The 16,564-nt window shown below is 45.5% G+C and overlaps 1 protein-coding gene across 1 annotated transcript in view; it reads left to right on the forward strand.

The window, feature by feature from the left end:
• The first annotated feature begins 1,816 nt into the window (after positions 1 to 1,816).
• Positions 1,817 to 16,564, forward strand: part of LOC125433087 (proprotein convertase subtilisin/kexin type 4-like) — a 31,800-nt gene continuing 17,052 nt past the window's right edge. Inside the window, exons 1-5 of the mRNA XM_048497424.1 lie at positions 1,817 to 1,981; positions 5,522 to 5,626; positions 6,281 to 6,376; positions 8,718 to 8,846; positions 10,549 to 10,625. Of these exons, the coding sequence (XP_048353381.1) occupies positions 1,817 to 1,981; positions 5,522 to 5,626; positions 6,281 to 6,376; positions 8,718 to 8,846; positions 10,549 to 10,625 (572 nt within the window). The remainder of the gene's footprint in view (positions 1,982 to 5,521; positions 5,627 to 6,280; positions 6,377 to 8,717; positions 8,847 to 10,548; positions 10,626 to 16,564) is intronic.

Below are 16,564 nucleotides of genomic sequence, written 5' to 3' on the forward strand. Positions count from 1 at the left end.
TTGTGAGCAAACTGTATAACAGAGGTGTAAAACCCTGACCTTCCAGATGTTCATGGACTACAATTCCCATCAGCCCCTGCCAGCATGGCCAATTGGCCACATACAAAAAAGACCCAGAGGGCGTTGGTAGTTTTTTTGTGAGCAAACTGTATAACAGAGGTGTAAAACCCTGACCTTCCAGATGTTCATGGACTACAATTCCCATCAGCCCCTGCCAGCATGGCCAATTGGCCACATACAAAAAAGACCCAGAGGGCGTTGGTAGTTTTTTTCGTGAGCAGACTGTATAGCAGAGGTGTAAAACCCTGACCTTCCAGATGTTCATGGACTACAATTCCCATCAGCCCCTGCCAGCATGGCCAATTGGCCACATACAAAAAAGACCCAGAGGGCGTTGGTAGTTTTTTTCGTGAGCAGACTGTTTAGCAGAGGTGTAAAACCCTGACCTTCCAGATGTTCATGGACTACAATTCCCATCAGCCCCTGCCAGCATGGCCAATTGGCCACATACAAAAAAGACCCAGAGGGCGTTGGTAGTTTTTTTCGTGAGCAGACTGTTTAGCAGAGGTGTAAAACCCTGACCTTCCAGATGTTCATGGACTACAATTCCCATCAGCCCCTGCCAGCGTGGCCAATTGGCCAAATACGAAAATACAAAAGAAACCAGTGACCATCCGTGAAATGATAGTTTCTCTCTCTCTCCTTGGGCTTTTTGTGAGCAGAGTGTACACCAAGGGTGTCAAACTCTACCCTCCAGATGTTCATGGACTTCACTCCCCACCAGGGCTAATGGAAATTGCAGTCCATGAACATCTGGAGCAGCAGGGCCTGCCCGCAGCCGCCTAACAGTGCATGTCCATGAACATCTGGAGGGCAGGGCCATGCTGGCAGGAGCGGATGGGAATTGCAGTCTATGAACATCTGGAACGGCAGAGTGTGACGCTCCTGCTGTGCGCTCTGCTCACGAAAACCCTGAAGAAGAAGAAGAAGAAGAAGAAGAGGAGGAGGAGGAAGAGGAGTTTGGATTTATATCCCCCCTTTCTCTCCTGCAGGAGACTCAAAGGGGTTTACAATCTCCTTGCCCTTCCCCCCTCACAACAAACACCCTGTGAGGTGGGTGGGGCTGAGAGAGCTCCGAGAAGCTGTGACTAGCCCAAGGTCACCCAGCTGGCGTGTGTGGGAGTGCACAGGCTAATCTGAATTCCCCAGAGAAGCCTCCACAGCTCAGGCGGCAGAGCGGGGAATCAAACCCGGTTCCTCCAGATCAGAGTGCACCTGCTCTTAGCCACTGCTCTTAGCCACTACGCCACTGCTGCTCAAAGACTTTCATTTCAGGAAGGCACACTGGGACTTGTTTGCATTTCTATAAATATTGCTCATCACAGCCTCCCCAGCTGAGCGCAGGAAAAACATTAGCTTAGTTGGGTTCTTTGTGATTAGTCCTGAGCGTCAGAGGAGAAAGGAAGGTATCGATCCCGCAAAGCTATAAATAACTGCGTTGAGCGGCTGAGCCATGAAATCCCGGAAAGTGGAGTTTGGACCCCAAAAAACTACAATTCCCGCGCGGGCCCGCGGGTATCAGCCGCTCTTCCCAACTCAGGCCCGCGCACAGGCCCATGGGATTCGTAGTTCCTGTCTCCGGCTGAGCTTCCGGTTGCCATGGCGACCGGCTGGCCTCCGACACGTGGCAAGACTTAGAGGCCGCTGTTCGGTTGCTGCGGGCAGGCGTGGCGTGAAAATCGAGGCCCAGGCTAGAGAGGGGGTAGTAGGCCCCACGCCCGTATAAAAGCCTGAAGCGCCTCAGTTGGGGGGCATCATGAGGGGGATGGCGGGACTCTGCCTGCTGCTTCTCTGGGGCGGCTTGTCGCGGGGGCACGCAGGGCTGCGCGTTTACTTGAGCAGCTGGGCTGTGCGCGTGCCCGGGGGCGTGCGAGAAGCCCGGAGCCTGGCGCGCAAGCATGGCCTGCTCTACCTGGGCCAGGTGAGGGAGGTTTGGACGTGGAGAGGCTTCTTCCCCCCCCAAAAAAAAACAGGGGTGGGGTATTCCCTGCGGAACAGACAGCAAAAGGGTGGTCTTGGTTAGTTTTGGCTGTAGGAAGAGTTTTTGAACCTGAACATGTGCAGAGTGCCTTACATGAACCAAAGGGCGTTGCTTGCAAACAGTAAGCAATAATATCCTTTTAAAATATTTTTAATTCATTTATGAAAACACATACAAAAGTTAACAAAGTTATAAAAATTATACCATATAACAAGCAACACATTAACATATATATATATACACACATGCTTAGATATACATGTGTGTGTGTAGTGTGTGTATATGTGTGTATATGTATATATGTGTGTGTGTGTGTAGCTGTATCTCTATCTATCTATCTATCTATCTATCTATCTATCTATCTATCTATCTATCTATCTATCTATCTATCTATCTACCTACCTACCTACCTACCTACCTACCTACCTACCTACCTACCTACCTACCTATCTACCTATCTACCTATCTATCTATCTATCTATCTATCTATCTATCTATCTATCTATCTATCTATCTATCTATCTATCTATCAAGTATACACACGCATATGCATACATATAATATATATGTGCACACAAATAGTAAGATGGATCTTAATATTCTGTAACAACATGATGTGGATTTGAGCCAGAACCTTCTGTCTTACTTATTTCACCTAACTTTCTACTATTCAAATACAACCACTGATATATCAAATACATAATTACTTATAGCTTTATATTTACCTATTCAATTAATTCCTCTGATTCTGATTTTAATCCCCTTTGGTATTATTATTATTATTTAAAATTAGATGGTTAAGTAACTATCCTTTTGAAGTAGTTCGGATGTTGCTGTGTGTTTACGTGTAGGATTTAAAAAAAATTTTTTAATTAATTTTCAACCAATTTATAAAACAATAATTATAACATAGTTTACATGATATTGAATATAGAAGAGGAGTTATACAAAAAACAAAGTATTAAAAAAATAACATAATAAAACAGAAGAGAAAAAGGCATAAAAATTATCAAAGGTTCCTCTCTTTTTCTAAAGGCAAGGTATGCAGTAAGTCAGAACTAAAACACTTATGTATTATCATTAACTGTTGTAACTTCTAGTTTTTTATCCACTGTTTCCTTCTATACTGTCCCCTCCCCTATAATATTCTAGTCGAGGAACATATATATGAACAAAATAAAATAAAACGTGTAGGATTTTTGAGCATGTGCAAAAGGGCCTTCTCCATCGCTACTTTCTTTCTTTCTTTCTTTCTTTCTTTCTTTCTTTCTTTCTTTCTTTCTTTCTTTCTTTCTTTCTTTCTTTCTTTCTTTCTTTCTTTCTTTCTTTCTTTTTCTTTTTTTAAAAAAGGCAACCCACATTTATAAAAAGTAATGGCAGAGGCGAAGTAGCTCGTCCCACTGGGCTTCTTCATTCTGGCTTTCCACCCTCCATTTCTGGAAACTGAATAGCTGTGAGAAATTCTAGCCCAGCTGGTTAACATGAGCTTTGTTAGCTGCTCCAAAAGGGAAGATTTTTCTTTCATAAATGAACACCCAAGGGGCAGAGTGTTCCTGTTCATATGCAGAGTCCTCCTATCTCTTTCAAAGCATCGTTTAGGGGTCTCTCTGCAATGATTATAAAATATGAGCTGCCCTAAAGAAACTGGGAGTGGGAGAAAGTGGAAGAAAGCTGCCGGTTGAGTAGGTAGGAGCCTCAAACCTGCTAGTCATGTACTTTCTCCTTTTCTGTCGGAAAAAAAAAAACTAATTTGGCTGCCACTTTGCACTGGGTATGATTTAGTGCAGAGCCTCATCAAAGGCTGTTTGGAAGGAGAAGAGGCTAGCACTGTGAATCTCACAGAGATGCACTGGGCAGCCTCTTTGCTGAGATTGCTCACAGGAATTATGAATTGATTTCGTTCTTGTATGCAAGTTCGGAAATCAGGGTGACTTCCAGTTATTAAAACCATATACATTAACAATACATGATAATAGACCTCGTAAAAGCCAACTCATATAGAACCTATCCTCCAGTCAATTACTTTTATTGAAAGCCCAAAGCAAAGTACCAAGTAGAAAAAAGAGTACAGCCTCCGAAAATATTCAGGATCGGTGCCAGGAAGGACTTTTATGGACAAAAGTGGTTAAGGGGTGGCAAAGTATTTAGAGCCTGATATCGCTGGCGTTGATGAGATCTTATTTTTATAGAAGGGTGGTAATTGAAAGAAATTGTGGCAAACTGGGAAGCATGGAGGGGACTGGTTTACAGAGTATCCAAGAGTCGGACATGATAAAGAAGAGTAGTGCTTTGAGGCCAGGGTTACAATTGTCGCCTGCTGTTTGGAACATTATTCCCCCCAACCTCCACTCCTCGATGTGCAAATTCGATCGAGCTCCCATTATGAATGGATTGATTTTTGCGGTTGTTCTGAATTGTTTTTTTAAAAAGCTACCTGACCCACTTTGAACAAGCTGCGTTTTGCTTTGGATGAACAAATATTCCCTCTCTGGTTTATTTTCTTTTTTGCTTTTTGCTTTCCGTTTTGTCAGCCCTTTTGACTCTCAGCTTTTCACCCTTTGTTTTCTCAGTGTAGTATTCACACATTGTATGCGTTTGGTATCCAGCATATATCGTATACGTGTGTCCCACCAATATATTGGCACCTGTAGCTGTAAACACTGGTATGTTTTGTGTGGAAGAAAATGCATCAGGCGTACCTGGGGTAAATGGCGCCCGGAGACAAATTGTCTCCAGGATGCCCGCCAGGCTCTGTCCCCCTGCCCTGCCCCCAGGCTCTGCCCCACCCCACCCCAGCTCCACCCCCCACTGCCCTCGACCCCATCCATGTCACCATGGACATGGGCAAGGTCTAGGGTGCCCACCTCCCCCCCAGACTCCCCCTGCCGGCTGGGCTCCCAGCTGGCAGCCTGCAGTCTCTTCTGACCTCCCCTCCAGGCAGGCCAGAAGAGACTGCAGTCCCGGCCTTGGAGACATTCTTTTATAAGCACTGAGGCCGGGGGGTGGGGCTTGGGGAGTAGGAAGGGGTGGGAGCCCAGCCGGCAGGGGGGAAGGAAGGGAAGGGGGTTGAGGGCACTTGGAGGCAGCAGGAAGTCCTGCTGTCTCGTTGTTTTCGCATGCCTCAGATGGGGTCGAGGCACGCGAAAATGAGGAGACAGCAGGACTTCCTGATCACGTGGGGGGGCTGATTTTGCGCCCCCCCCCATGTGACCAGAAGAGTGGCACCCGGGGACAAGGGGTACCCCTTGTCCCTAGGCAGATACGCCACTGCAGGACAGTGGGAAGTGGCACAGGCCGCATGAATTTGATTGGCATGAGAGGGCAGGGAATTTCAAGAGGTAAATTCAAAACACAGCCAAATCTAAAAGGATGACAAAATTGACTTGTCTTTGAATTCATGTTCCTTTTATGTCCTTTTTCTGGCTCAGGTGAACAGAGGTGCTGTTTTATAACTTTCTGTATGTCCTGTTGCTCCTATAGGTGATTGAAGGGAGAGATTATTACCACCTTGAACACAGAGGTATAAAACGACAGTCTTTAAATCCACACTGGGGTTGGCACGTACGTCTGAAAAAGGAGCCTGTGGTGAGCAGTTTCTTTAAGTGGTGGTTTGATCTGCATCACCTGCATCATGTTAATGAGTATGGAGTAACTGTTGGCCATGTGTCCGCTGACCGCCCCAAAAAGAAAATCCCCACAGTCAGTCAGAAACCTTGCTGTGCAAAAGCCCTACCTGGCTCTGCCTGCTTCCTACAAACGTTTGGGTTCCACTAAGATATGAAATGCTAGTAACTCTAAAAATGTCACTTCAAGTGCATGTCAGGGGTATGTGTGTGTGTGAAGCGGGGCAGGCTCATCACGACTGAGCTTGGAAGTAATGTGGGCCAACCTTTGAGGGGGAGTCATTTTCTTGCCGCTGTCTGGTGGGGTCTAGTGACATTTAAAATGGTACCGTGTTTCCCCGAATATAAGACAGTGTCTTATATTAATTTTTGCTCCCAAAGATGCGCTATGTCTTATTTTCAGGAGATGTCTTATTTTTCTGTGTTCTGTTCGTCGGGCATGCTTCCAAACAAAAACTTTGCTATGTCTTACTTTCGGGGGATGCCTTATATTTCGCACTTCAGCAAAACCTCTTCTATGTCTTATTTTTCGGGGATGTCTTATATTGGGGGAAACAGGGTAGCAGTTACGGGATTCTGGAGCGATGCTTAAAGCGCTTTCAAAAATTGGCTTTAGGTCCATTGGCTTGAGCAGCAGACTTTAAAGAGACGGTCACGGAGAACTATTACAGTGGTGCCCACAGACCCATGGTTCCAGAGACAGTGGTATATGGTAAGTAGCCCGTGGCAGCAGGTTATAAGTGATCCCCCAAGGCAAGTGAGCCAGGTGCCCAGAACATGAGGTAGCAGACGTCAGCTTCCCAAGGTAGAAGGACAAGGGGAGTCATTTTGGAGGAAACATTTGAAAAGGATGTTAGATTTGTCCATGTCCTCAAAAATGCTGCCCCCCCCCACCCTTGCCTCTTGGCCAGCAGGGAGCTAGGGTGACCTCGTGGTTAAAGGGCTGGGAGATTCAAGTTCCAGTCCTCACTCTGTAGAAGCTCACTTGGTCCTGTCAGACGAGCCTAACCTACCACGCAGGGTTGTTGGGAGGATAAAATGGAGCAGATGTGAAAGATCTTGTAAGCTATTTTAAATCTCTGTTGGGGAGGAAAGGGGATAGAATTGTTCAAATAGATATATTCGTGTAAAAGGCAAATAAAAACAGATGAAGGAGAATTTGGATTTATACCCCACTTTTCTCTTCTGTAAGGGCCCTCAAAGCAGCGTACAAACAGACACCTTGTGAGATAGGTGGGGCTCAGTGAGTTCTGAGAGAACCTTGACTGGCCCGCGGGCACCCGGCAGGCTGCATGTGTAGGAGCGGGCAAACTAATCCAGTTTGCCAGATAAATTAGCCACTATACCACGCTGGCTACTTGCAGAGGGCTGCAAACTCTGAATGCGTAAAAGCAATTTTTTCCCAACCCAGAGTGGGCCATGAATTCCTTTTATCTCTGGGATGCATTTTGTGCCCTCTTTTCCACAGTGAGCATCCTTAGCAGCTTGAAGTGCGTACAAGTGGGGCAAGCAACGTGTGTCATGGGAATCTGAAAGACAGCAGCAGGAATTCTAGTACTCCAAGATGTCTGCTGGCAGGGCAGGAGAAATCAAGCTTGTGAGGAGTCAAAAGCCCAGGAAAACACTGTCATCTCTGCTGAGCCTTGAAGAATTCCAATGCTGGTCAAATATCCTGTGGCAGGGAGTTCCCCAGATGGCCATGCTGTCATAGAAAAGGCCATCTCCTTGCTACTTGCTTTACTTTTAACAAGGGTGGGGGGGTGACCAACGAAAGCCCTCTGGAGGTCTGAGGAACTTATAGCAGATGGTCATTTAGGCATCCAGCTCCACAGCTATTTAGAGCTTCTCAAGTTAAAATCAATATATCGAGTGTGCAGGGGATATAATTAACTTGCGTAACTCCCTGCTCACAGAATTCAGTGGTTCTTTAAAAGAGGATTTAACGCGTTCATGGAGGGCAGGTCCATCGATTAGCCAAGATCGTGAAGTTGAACCTCCATGTTCCAAGGTAGTATTCCTCTGAATTCTAGTGCTCAGTGCGAGAGAGCAAGACTTTGTTCTTTGTGCCTTGCTTATGGATATTTCTGGAGCCATTGCGGGGAGCAAGATGGTGACGTGAGCTACCGTGTTTCCCCGAATATAAGACAGTGTCTTATAATAATTTTTGCTCCCAAAGATGTGCTATGTCTTATTTTCAGGGGATGTCTTATTTTTCCTGTGTTCTGTTCGTTGGGCATGCTTCCAAACAAAAACTTTGCTATGTCTTCTTTTCGGGGGATGCCTTATATTTCGCACTTCAGCAAAACCTCTACTATGTCTTATTTTTCGGGGATGTCTTATATTAGGGGAAACAGGGTAGTTCTGAAACAAATAAAGAACCTTAGACAAACAGGCACTTTACAGTGAATCTCTGTTAATAGGTCGCAGCACGGTGTGCAGGTGTCAGATTCCCCAAAACTGAAACAAACTCCATGTGAAGAACAGAGGTTTATTCATGATCTGAAGAACAGCTTGGAAAAGCCAAGACTGGCTTGTCCCATGCCATAGACCAGTGGTGGAGAACCTTTGGCACTCCAGATGTTATGGACTACAATTCCCATCAGCCCCTGCCAGCATGGCCAATTGGCCATGCTGGCAGGGGCTGAATGAAATGTAATCCGGAGATAGGTACCACCACTACCATCAAGTAGTAATATGTTTCCACACCCCCCCCCCCCCCATGAGAACAGCACTGAGAAAATATGCAGACAGTGAGGCAGCACAAACTGAAACCACTGTGCCCGACCTTGGCCAACACCTGGCAATACAGAGCAGAGAAAGACATCCCATCCCCCACCCGAGGAAGGCAATCAGCAGCCCCAAAAGCAGTCCAACTACTAGGCTTCCTGACAGCAGGATTCAGCAACAAGAAAATAAGGGTTGTAATAGATAAGATCCATTTTGGAAATAAGACTCAAAAGCTCAGAACTCCAAAGCTTGAGGAGACACTGGGATGTGGAGAAATTTGGAAATATTCCTGATCTTGCCCTTTGTTTTGTTTCTTTTCTTTTTAGAACAACGATGTGACTCCAGACCTCAATGTTCTGGCTGCCTGGAGCAGAGGCTACACCGGCTTGGGGGTAGTGGTGAGCATTTTGGATGACGGCGTTGAGAAAGACCATCCCGACTTAACAGGCAATTATGTCAGTAGATCTGGGGAGAAGGGTTGTTGCTGAGTTACTGATCCGTTCTTTTTCGTCTCCAGTGGGGTGGTTTAAATGAAGATTTCCGATTAAAATCCTGAAGTTTCTGGCTCTTCTGAAAATGCAAAGCAGGAATCTTTTCCATCAGCCACACGTGGGATTTTAGATCTTCCTTGTCATCAAAATTAGCTCTATCAGCCATGGAGAGGTCACTTAGCTGTTTTGGTGTGTCATTTCCCCCCTCTTCTTTTCGATTCTGCCTGACAAGCAGTTTTGTGAAGCTGACGTACAGCACTGACAGCAGCTTCTAAAACATGCTTTTAATGGTTTAAGAAGTTTCTGGGACAGAGTTCTGCGTGGATGAAATAAAGCTGTGAGAGCAGTGGCGTAGGAGGTTAAGAGCTCGTGTATCTAAACTGGAGGAACCGGGTTCGATTCCCAGCTCTGCGCCCTGAGCAATGAGCTTATCTGAAATTCGATTAGCCTGTTTTACTCCCACAGCATCCAGCTGGAGGGACCTTGAGCTAGTCCTGGCAGCTTCACCGAGGAGCTCTCGACCCCTGCCTCACAGGGTGTTTGTTGTGAGGGGGGAAGGGCAAGGAGATTGTAAGCCCCTTTGAGTCTCCTGCAGGAGAGAAAGGGGGGATATAAATCCAAACTCCTCCTCCTCCTCCTCCTCCTCCTCTTCCTCCTCCTCCTCTTCTTCTTCTTCTTCTTCTTCTTCTTCTTCTTCTTCTTCTTCTTCTTCTTCTTCTTCTTCTTCTTCTTCTTCTTCTTCTTCTTCTTCTTCTTCTTCTTCTTCTTCTTCTTCTTCTTCTTCTGTCATTATAAAGTTAGGGGAGTGTCCAGAAGTCTCCTCATCTGAATTTCTTCTCCAGATTTCACAGTTCCAGATTAGCTAATCTATCTGTCACATTTTAACTCTCCCCAGGTGGTCAGTCCTTCTCTTCTCCACTTCATCCTCACAACAACCCTGCAAAGTAGGTTAGACTGGGAGACAGTGGCCAGTCCAAGCTTCACAATAGGGTGGGTATTTGTGCCTCAGACTTCTTGGTCCCAAGCCAATCATTACCAATCCCCACCCTACCGTGGGGATTGCTGATTGGTAATTGTTGCATTGCAGACTTCAGCAACCATACCACGCTGGTGAGTTTTGTTTGCAAATGAGAATTGCTGCACTTGGAGCGTTCTCTTGGCTGCTTTTTTTGGTTTGTTTATTTGGTTTCTGAATTTTGAGTGGCACCCTTCACGCGCACAATTGGCCGCAACGCTTTCTGTTCCTTCCACCCCTTTTCATCTCTTCTAGCCTTAGCATTTCGTATCTGTGTATTGATTTAAAAATGTAAGAGAAGTACCATTTTGCTGTAGGATTGTGCGAAGATTCTTTTTCTGTGATATTTTGGCCATGTGCAGAGTATGCGTGCACATTGTCGGCAATAACATCAATAGAATAATGCACATGATTGCATCGAGGTTGGCGGGGTTTTTTATCAGTATTGTATCAGTGTGCAGGAGAGTATATGCACATCAGCATCAATAAATCCCCGAAAGATCTTTCATCTGATGTCTAACTCCGACAAGGTTGCTGTATTATGTGCCTTCGGACCTCAGTTGGGTGCTCTTTCAGACCTTTGTAACTGTTATCCTTCTGCAAACTGTCCTGCCCTTTCCCATCCAAGTCCACGTGTGTTATTTCTTTCAGGATCCTGCAGCGAGTTACGATTTTAACAGCAATGATCCAGACCCCCAGCCACACTATGATGCCTGGGATCAAAATCGGTAAGGTCCGAGTCCTGGTTTGGGAGTTTGGTCCGAACATTCCTGTCAACAGCAGTACAGCTAAAAGAAGACAGTATGTGGAGGGGGGGGGGGGGCATAGGCTAGAAATGAGCAAATTTCCCCCATCACATTCTTTGACTGTGGGACAGAATGGAATTCCTGCACACTCCACTTCATTTTTCTTTTTAACTAAGAACGTTTCTAAAATCAGTTCTGGAATAATTCCAGAATTAATTCTGGAATTCAAATCAGATCAAATCCAAAACCTTTATTAGGCATAAAACCAGTGCCAAGAATTTCAAATACAATAAAAAGATCATTATTGATCAACTTGCAGTACACAGAGCAAAAACATAGCAACAGCTTCAGAGATTTCAACACTAGAGCTATTTAGAAGCTTAGCCATTTTTATTTTATCAAAAAGGAGCATAAATCCTGTTGGTAACACAGTTCTCAAATCGGTTCTGATGTTGTTGTACTTTGAACAATGAAGCAGAATATGAGAAAGTGTATCAGTTGTATCAGGACAAAATCGACAGCGACGCTCATTTTGTGGAATACCAGAGAAGCGACCTTGAAGATGTACTGATGGAAAAGAGTTACACCTTGCTCTAGTCATGACCCGTCTGCAATTGTAATTAATAAGTTGTTGCAGGTATATAGCAGGGCTAGATTTCTGAGGGATAATCCCAAAGAATATTGGAGAGCAAGAGCTTTGCGCTTTGCTCAGGAGAAATTGGTACTCTTGATCAAATAATCTAGTCTTTAAGCGATGGTAAATCTCCAAAGCGGTGAGCATTTGTAGGGCCTCCCAAGAGAAGCCCAAAGAAAAGATCTTTTTTTTTCAATATGTAATTCTGGAATTAATCAATTCCTTAATTCCAGAACTCACTATGTCTTTCTGTCCCGTGCGTTTGTTTTTCTTTTCTTTTCCCTTTGTGTTTGTTGAGAAAACAATGACCCAAAGCAACCTTGATGTGATTGGGCATAGTATTCTGTTTTGCATGTTGGTTCCCTGATGCGCATATGCTCTGCTGCACATTGGTGAAACACTGCACAAAAGAAATTTGCCTACAACTGCCATAAAATCACATCAAGACCACTCTCTTTTTGTTCATGGGCACATGATGCCAACAAAGTGTGAATGAACAGCCCCATGCTTAATGCAGGGTACAAAATCTGGAAATAAAGGGTGGAATAAGTGAGGACTTTGAATGGTTTGGTTCCACTTTTTGGTCATTGCAGATGGACAAAAGGATGCAGCCCCCCCCCCCCCCACTCATTCATGCTGAGCTTGAAATCTCCTTGTAGTCCATACAATTTTGTAAGGATTTGGTACATAGAATCATAGAGTTGGAAGAGACCATCAGGACCATCAAGTCCAACCCCCTGCCACGCAGGAACACACAATCAAAGCACTCCAGTCTCTGCTTAAAAACCTCCAAAGAAGGAGACTCCACCACTCTCCGAGGCAGCGAATTCCACTGTCAAACAGTCCTGACAGTCAGAAAGTTCTTCCTAATGTTTAGGTGGAATCTCTTTTCCTGCACCTTGAATCCAATACTCTGTGTCCTAGTCTCTGAGGCAGCAGAAAACAAGCTTGCTCCCTCTTCTACATGACATCCCTTCAAATATTTAAACGTGGCTATCATGTCTCCCCTTAACCTTCGCTTCTCCAGGCTAAACATCCCCAGCTCCCTAAGCCTCTCTTCGTAGGGCATGGACTCCAGACCCTTTACCATTTTGGTTGCCCTCCTCTGGACACATTCCAGCTTGTCAATATCCTCCTTAAATTGCAGTGCCCAGAACTGAACACAGTACTCTAGGTGAGGTCTGACCAATGCAGAGTACAGTGGTACAATTGCTTCCCTCGATCTAGACCAGGGGTCTGCAACCCACGGCTCCAGAGCCACATGCAGCTCTTTCAGCCTTATACTGCGGCTCCACGTGGCCTGGAGGTCAGAGGGTAGCGTGGGCGTGTCCTTCCAGCCCTCCAGAGAAGTGCTGGAAGGAAAGGTGAGTGGAGGGGCTGAACCAGAGGTGGCTCCGTGCGTGAGGGCACCGCTACGTTGGGCAGATAGGGTTTCCCTGCCCAGTGCCACTGCCTCCAGCAGTGAGAGAGGCGGCAGCATCAGGCAAGTTGCAGTCACCATCCCCCCTCTGCCCCATGGAGCAGGTGGCTGGCTGCTGTGTCAGGCAGAAGGGGTTTCCGTGCCCGGCGCCTCCGCCTCTCAGCACTGGAAGGAAAGGTGAGTGGAGGGGCCGAACCCTCTCTGGCTCGGTAGATCTTCGGGGCTGTGGAAAAAGGGTCCAAATGGCTCTTTGGTTGCCGACCCCTGATCTAGACACTCTACTCTTATTGATGCATCCCAGAATTGCATTGGCTTTCTTGGCTGCCGCATCACACTGCTGACTCATGTTCAGTTTGTGGTCTACTAAGACTCCAGGATCCCTTTTGCACGTAGTGTTGTCAAGCCAGGTGTCCCCCATCCTATATCTGTCCATTTCATTTTTTCTGCCTACGTGTAGAATCTTACATTTATCTCTGTTGAAATTCGTTTTGCTAGTTTTGGCTCAGCCCTCTAATCTGTCCAGATTATTTTGAACCCTGCCCCTGTCCTCCAGGGCATTAGCAACCCCTCCTAATTTGGTAATCTGCACATTTGATTAACATTTCATCTGTTTCATTATCCAAGTCATTGATAAAAATATTGAATAGCAGTGGGCCCGGGACAGAACCCTGTGGTACTCCACTACTCACTTCTCTCCAGGATGAAAATGAGCCATTGATAATCTATCTAACAGTTGCATTGTCTAGTCCACATCTTTCCAGCTTACTTGCAAGAATATCATGGAGCAATTTGTCACAGGCCTTACTAAAATCAAGGTAGGCTACTTCCACAGCATTCCCTTCATCTACCAAATTAAAAAGAGATAAGCCCAGATCCAGCCTGGGAATCAGTAGGTTCATCCCAGGGTATTAGTAGCAGTTTAGCCCTCTACAAAGTAGGTAGAATGCTGAAAGGGGGTTGGGGGCATGACTGTTACAGTTTTATTCTACCATTCCCCCCTCCCCCTCCCACTCCCTGAAGGGTAGGTGGGCCATGACCAGATTATTGGCCCCCTCTCTTCTCCTCTCCTTCCCTCCCCCTCCTCCTAGGTGGGTGGGCCCCTGACCAGATGCCGGCCCCCTCCCCTTCCCTCCCCCCAGGGGGGTGGGCCATGATGAGCCTCCTTTTCCCCCTCCCCTCCCCACTCCCCCAGAGTGAGTGGACCACAATCATGCAATGCAAGTCCCAGAAAAGGCACGCAGTATAAATCCTAGAAAAGGCAGTGAATGTATTTGTCTCGGAGAGGGAAAGGAAGAAGTTGCCACCACATAGATTTTGCCCTCCTTCACTTTATCCACTCAGGAACTCCATGAGGTGTCAAGTCCTGGTTAGTTCTTGCCATGATTTCAAGCCCTGGTTATTTCTTGACATGACTCCCAGATTGTTTTGGTTTCCTGTGAGCTTCGAAGGAACAGGTTCTCGGGCAGGCAGATAACACTGATAGTCTGTCTGGGAACCTCACAAAGCTTGAGTAATGCATACGAGGGGGCTGGGTTGCTTGGCAGCGGGAGGAGGGAGTGGAGCTTCATACCTTGCAGCTTTTGCGGGCCAAAACTCTTGTAATTTTTTTCCTGTGCTTAATTTCTGGTACCTGTCTCTGGGATGGACCAGAGGCATGACATGAGGTAGATTAGTCTGCGAAAGAGTGACTGGTCCAAAGTGTCTCTTGCCTGCCTGGTGATGAACAAGACAGATAAAAGGAAATACTTATTTTCTCAACAAGTAATTAAATTGTGACACTCAGACTTTTGAAGAAGAACCCTCAGTTTTAGAAAGTGAAGTGAATTCCACACTGAAAGCAGTTGGGAGAAAGAACTCACTGGGAGCAGATGGGATATCAGAGGAGCTATTCCAAGCCACAAACATGGAGTCCAGCATAAACTGAACAACAATATGCCAACAAATAAGGAAAATAAAACACTGGCCCGCAGACTGGAATTCACATTCCAGTTCTGAAAAAAGGAGACATCAAGGACTACAGCAACTATGGGACCATAGCATTAATTTCTCAATCGAGTAAAGCGATGTTCAAAATCTTACAGCAAAGACTGTTACCATACATTGAATGAGAAATGCCTGGCTTTCAAGCCCAATTCAGAACAATAAGAGTCTCTAGAGATCATATTGCAAATTGACACTCATTACTGGAGTGTATGAGAGAATTTCAAAAGAAAATCAGCTTGTGCTTCATAGATTGCAGCAAAGCTTTTGACTGTGTGGATCGTGAAAAACTGTAGTTGGTTTTGAAAGACATGGGTTAATGCGTCAATTTTGCTCTGAACAAGAGGCTAATGTTAGGACAGAACATCAAAGAAGAAGTAAGCCTTTATTGGCATAGACAACAGTACAACAGTAATAAAAAACGGATTAAAAAGCATATACAATACAGGTCGAAGGAAATCTACTGGCTAGTAATTTCCAGGAGAAAGTCTGCCACTATCATACAGAGAGAAGGATCAGGGTTGTCCAACAAGTAGTGTAATCTAATTAAATCAGGGAGATGTGGTAAATGTAAAGGAGTAAGATTCACATACTTGAATCTGATTGCATGGAATCTGACAAGGTGTAGTTATTGGTGGGGCAGAGATTCAACTGAGCCATAATTACATGGGCAAAATATTTTCGCCTTTTCTTACTTATTAAATCTGCCATGTAACAAGGCAGAAGGCATAGCATTAAACCTGGCAAGCATTATGGCTCTCCTTTGAATAGGGTTTATTAAGCAATACAGGTAGTGTGCCAAGTGGCCCCGTTCAAATGGGAGAGAAAAATACAGGGGGGAGCATGTTTTCTTGGCTGCGGTGATTAGGGAAGAGAACTCTTTATCCAATAGTTGACCTTTTAATTTCCTATAAGCTTCTGAATAGGACAAAGGGCAAAGTGAATCCACTGACAGTCCAATAGAGGCCATTTTTTCTTCAATTGTGGAAAACCAGGGGTTGGAATGGGTGTCAGAGAGCAGAACATGAAAAAACTGAATGGTTTCCAGTTGGCAAAGGTGTCAGGCAAGGATATATTTTATCTTCAAATCTTTTCCGTCTGTCTACAGAACATATCATCATCCCTGTGACTATGTGTGGGTGTGAAAGCTGGACAATGGAGAAAGTTGATTAGTTAGAAATGTGATGTTGGAGGAGAGTTTTGTGGCTACTGTGAACCACCAAAAATCAAATGGGTGGGTTCTAAATCAGAGGTCTGCAACCTGCGGCTCTCCAGATGTTCATGGGACTGATGGGATTTTTAGTCCATGAACATCAGGAGAGCCGCAGGTTGCAGACCCCTGTTCTAGATCAAATCAACTCTGAACTTTCCCTAGCAGTGGTGTAACATCTGGAGTGCCAAAGGTTCGCCACCACAGCCCTAGAAGCTAAAATGACTGAATGGAGATTATTGTACTTTGGTCACATTCTGAGAAGACGAGAGTCACCGGGAAAAAACAATAATGCTAGGAAATGTGGAAAGCAGCAGGCAAAGAGGAAGACCCAACATGGATGGATGGACTCTATAGAAGAAGCCATGACTCTCCTGCAAGACCCGATCAAAGCCGTTAATGATAATAATAACGTTTGGAGGATGTTAATTCGTAGGGTTGCTGTAGGTTGGAAGCGACTTGATGGCACTTGGCGCATGCGCACGTACAGGCTTGTACTATGACTACAGATGGTTTTATCAGAATTATACAGATTGGTATATCTGGTATATTGGAGCAGCAGTGGCGTAATGCTTAAGAGCAAATGCACTCTAATCTGGAGAACTGGGTTTGATTCCCCACTCAGCCACCTGAGCTGTGGAGGCTTATGTGGGGAATTCAGATTAGCCTGGGCCACA

Source organism: Sphaerodactylus townsendi, linkage group LG05 (assembly GCF_021028975.2).
Source record: "Sphaerodactylus townsendi isolate TG3544 linkage group LG05, MPM_Stown_v2.3, whole genome shotgun sequence".
Taxonomy (NCBI): Eukaryota; Metazoa; Chordata; class Lepidosauria; order Squamata; family Sphaerodactylidae; genus Sphaerodactylus; species Sphaerodactylus townsendi.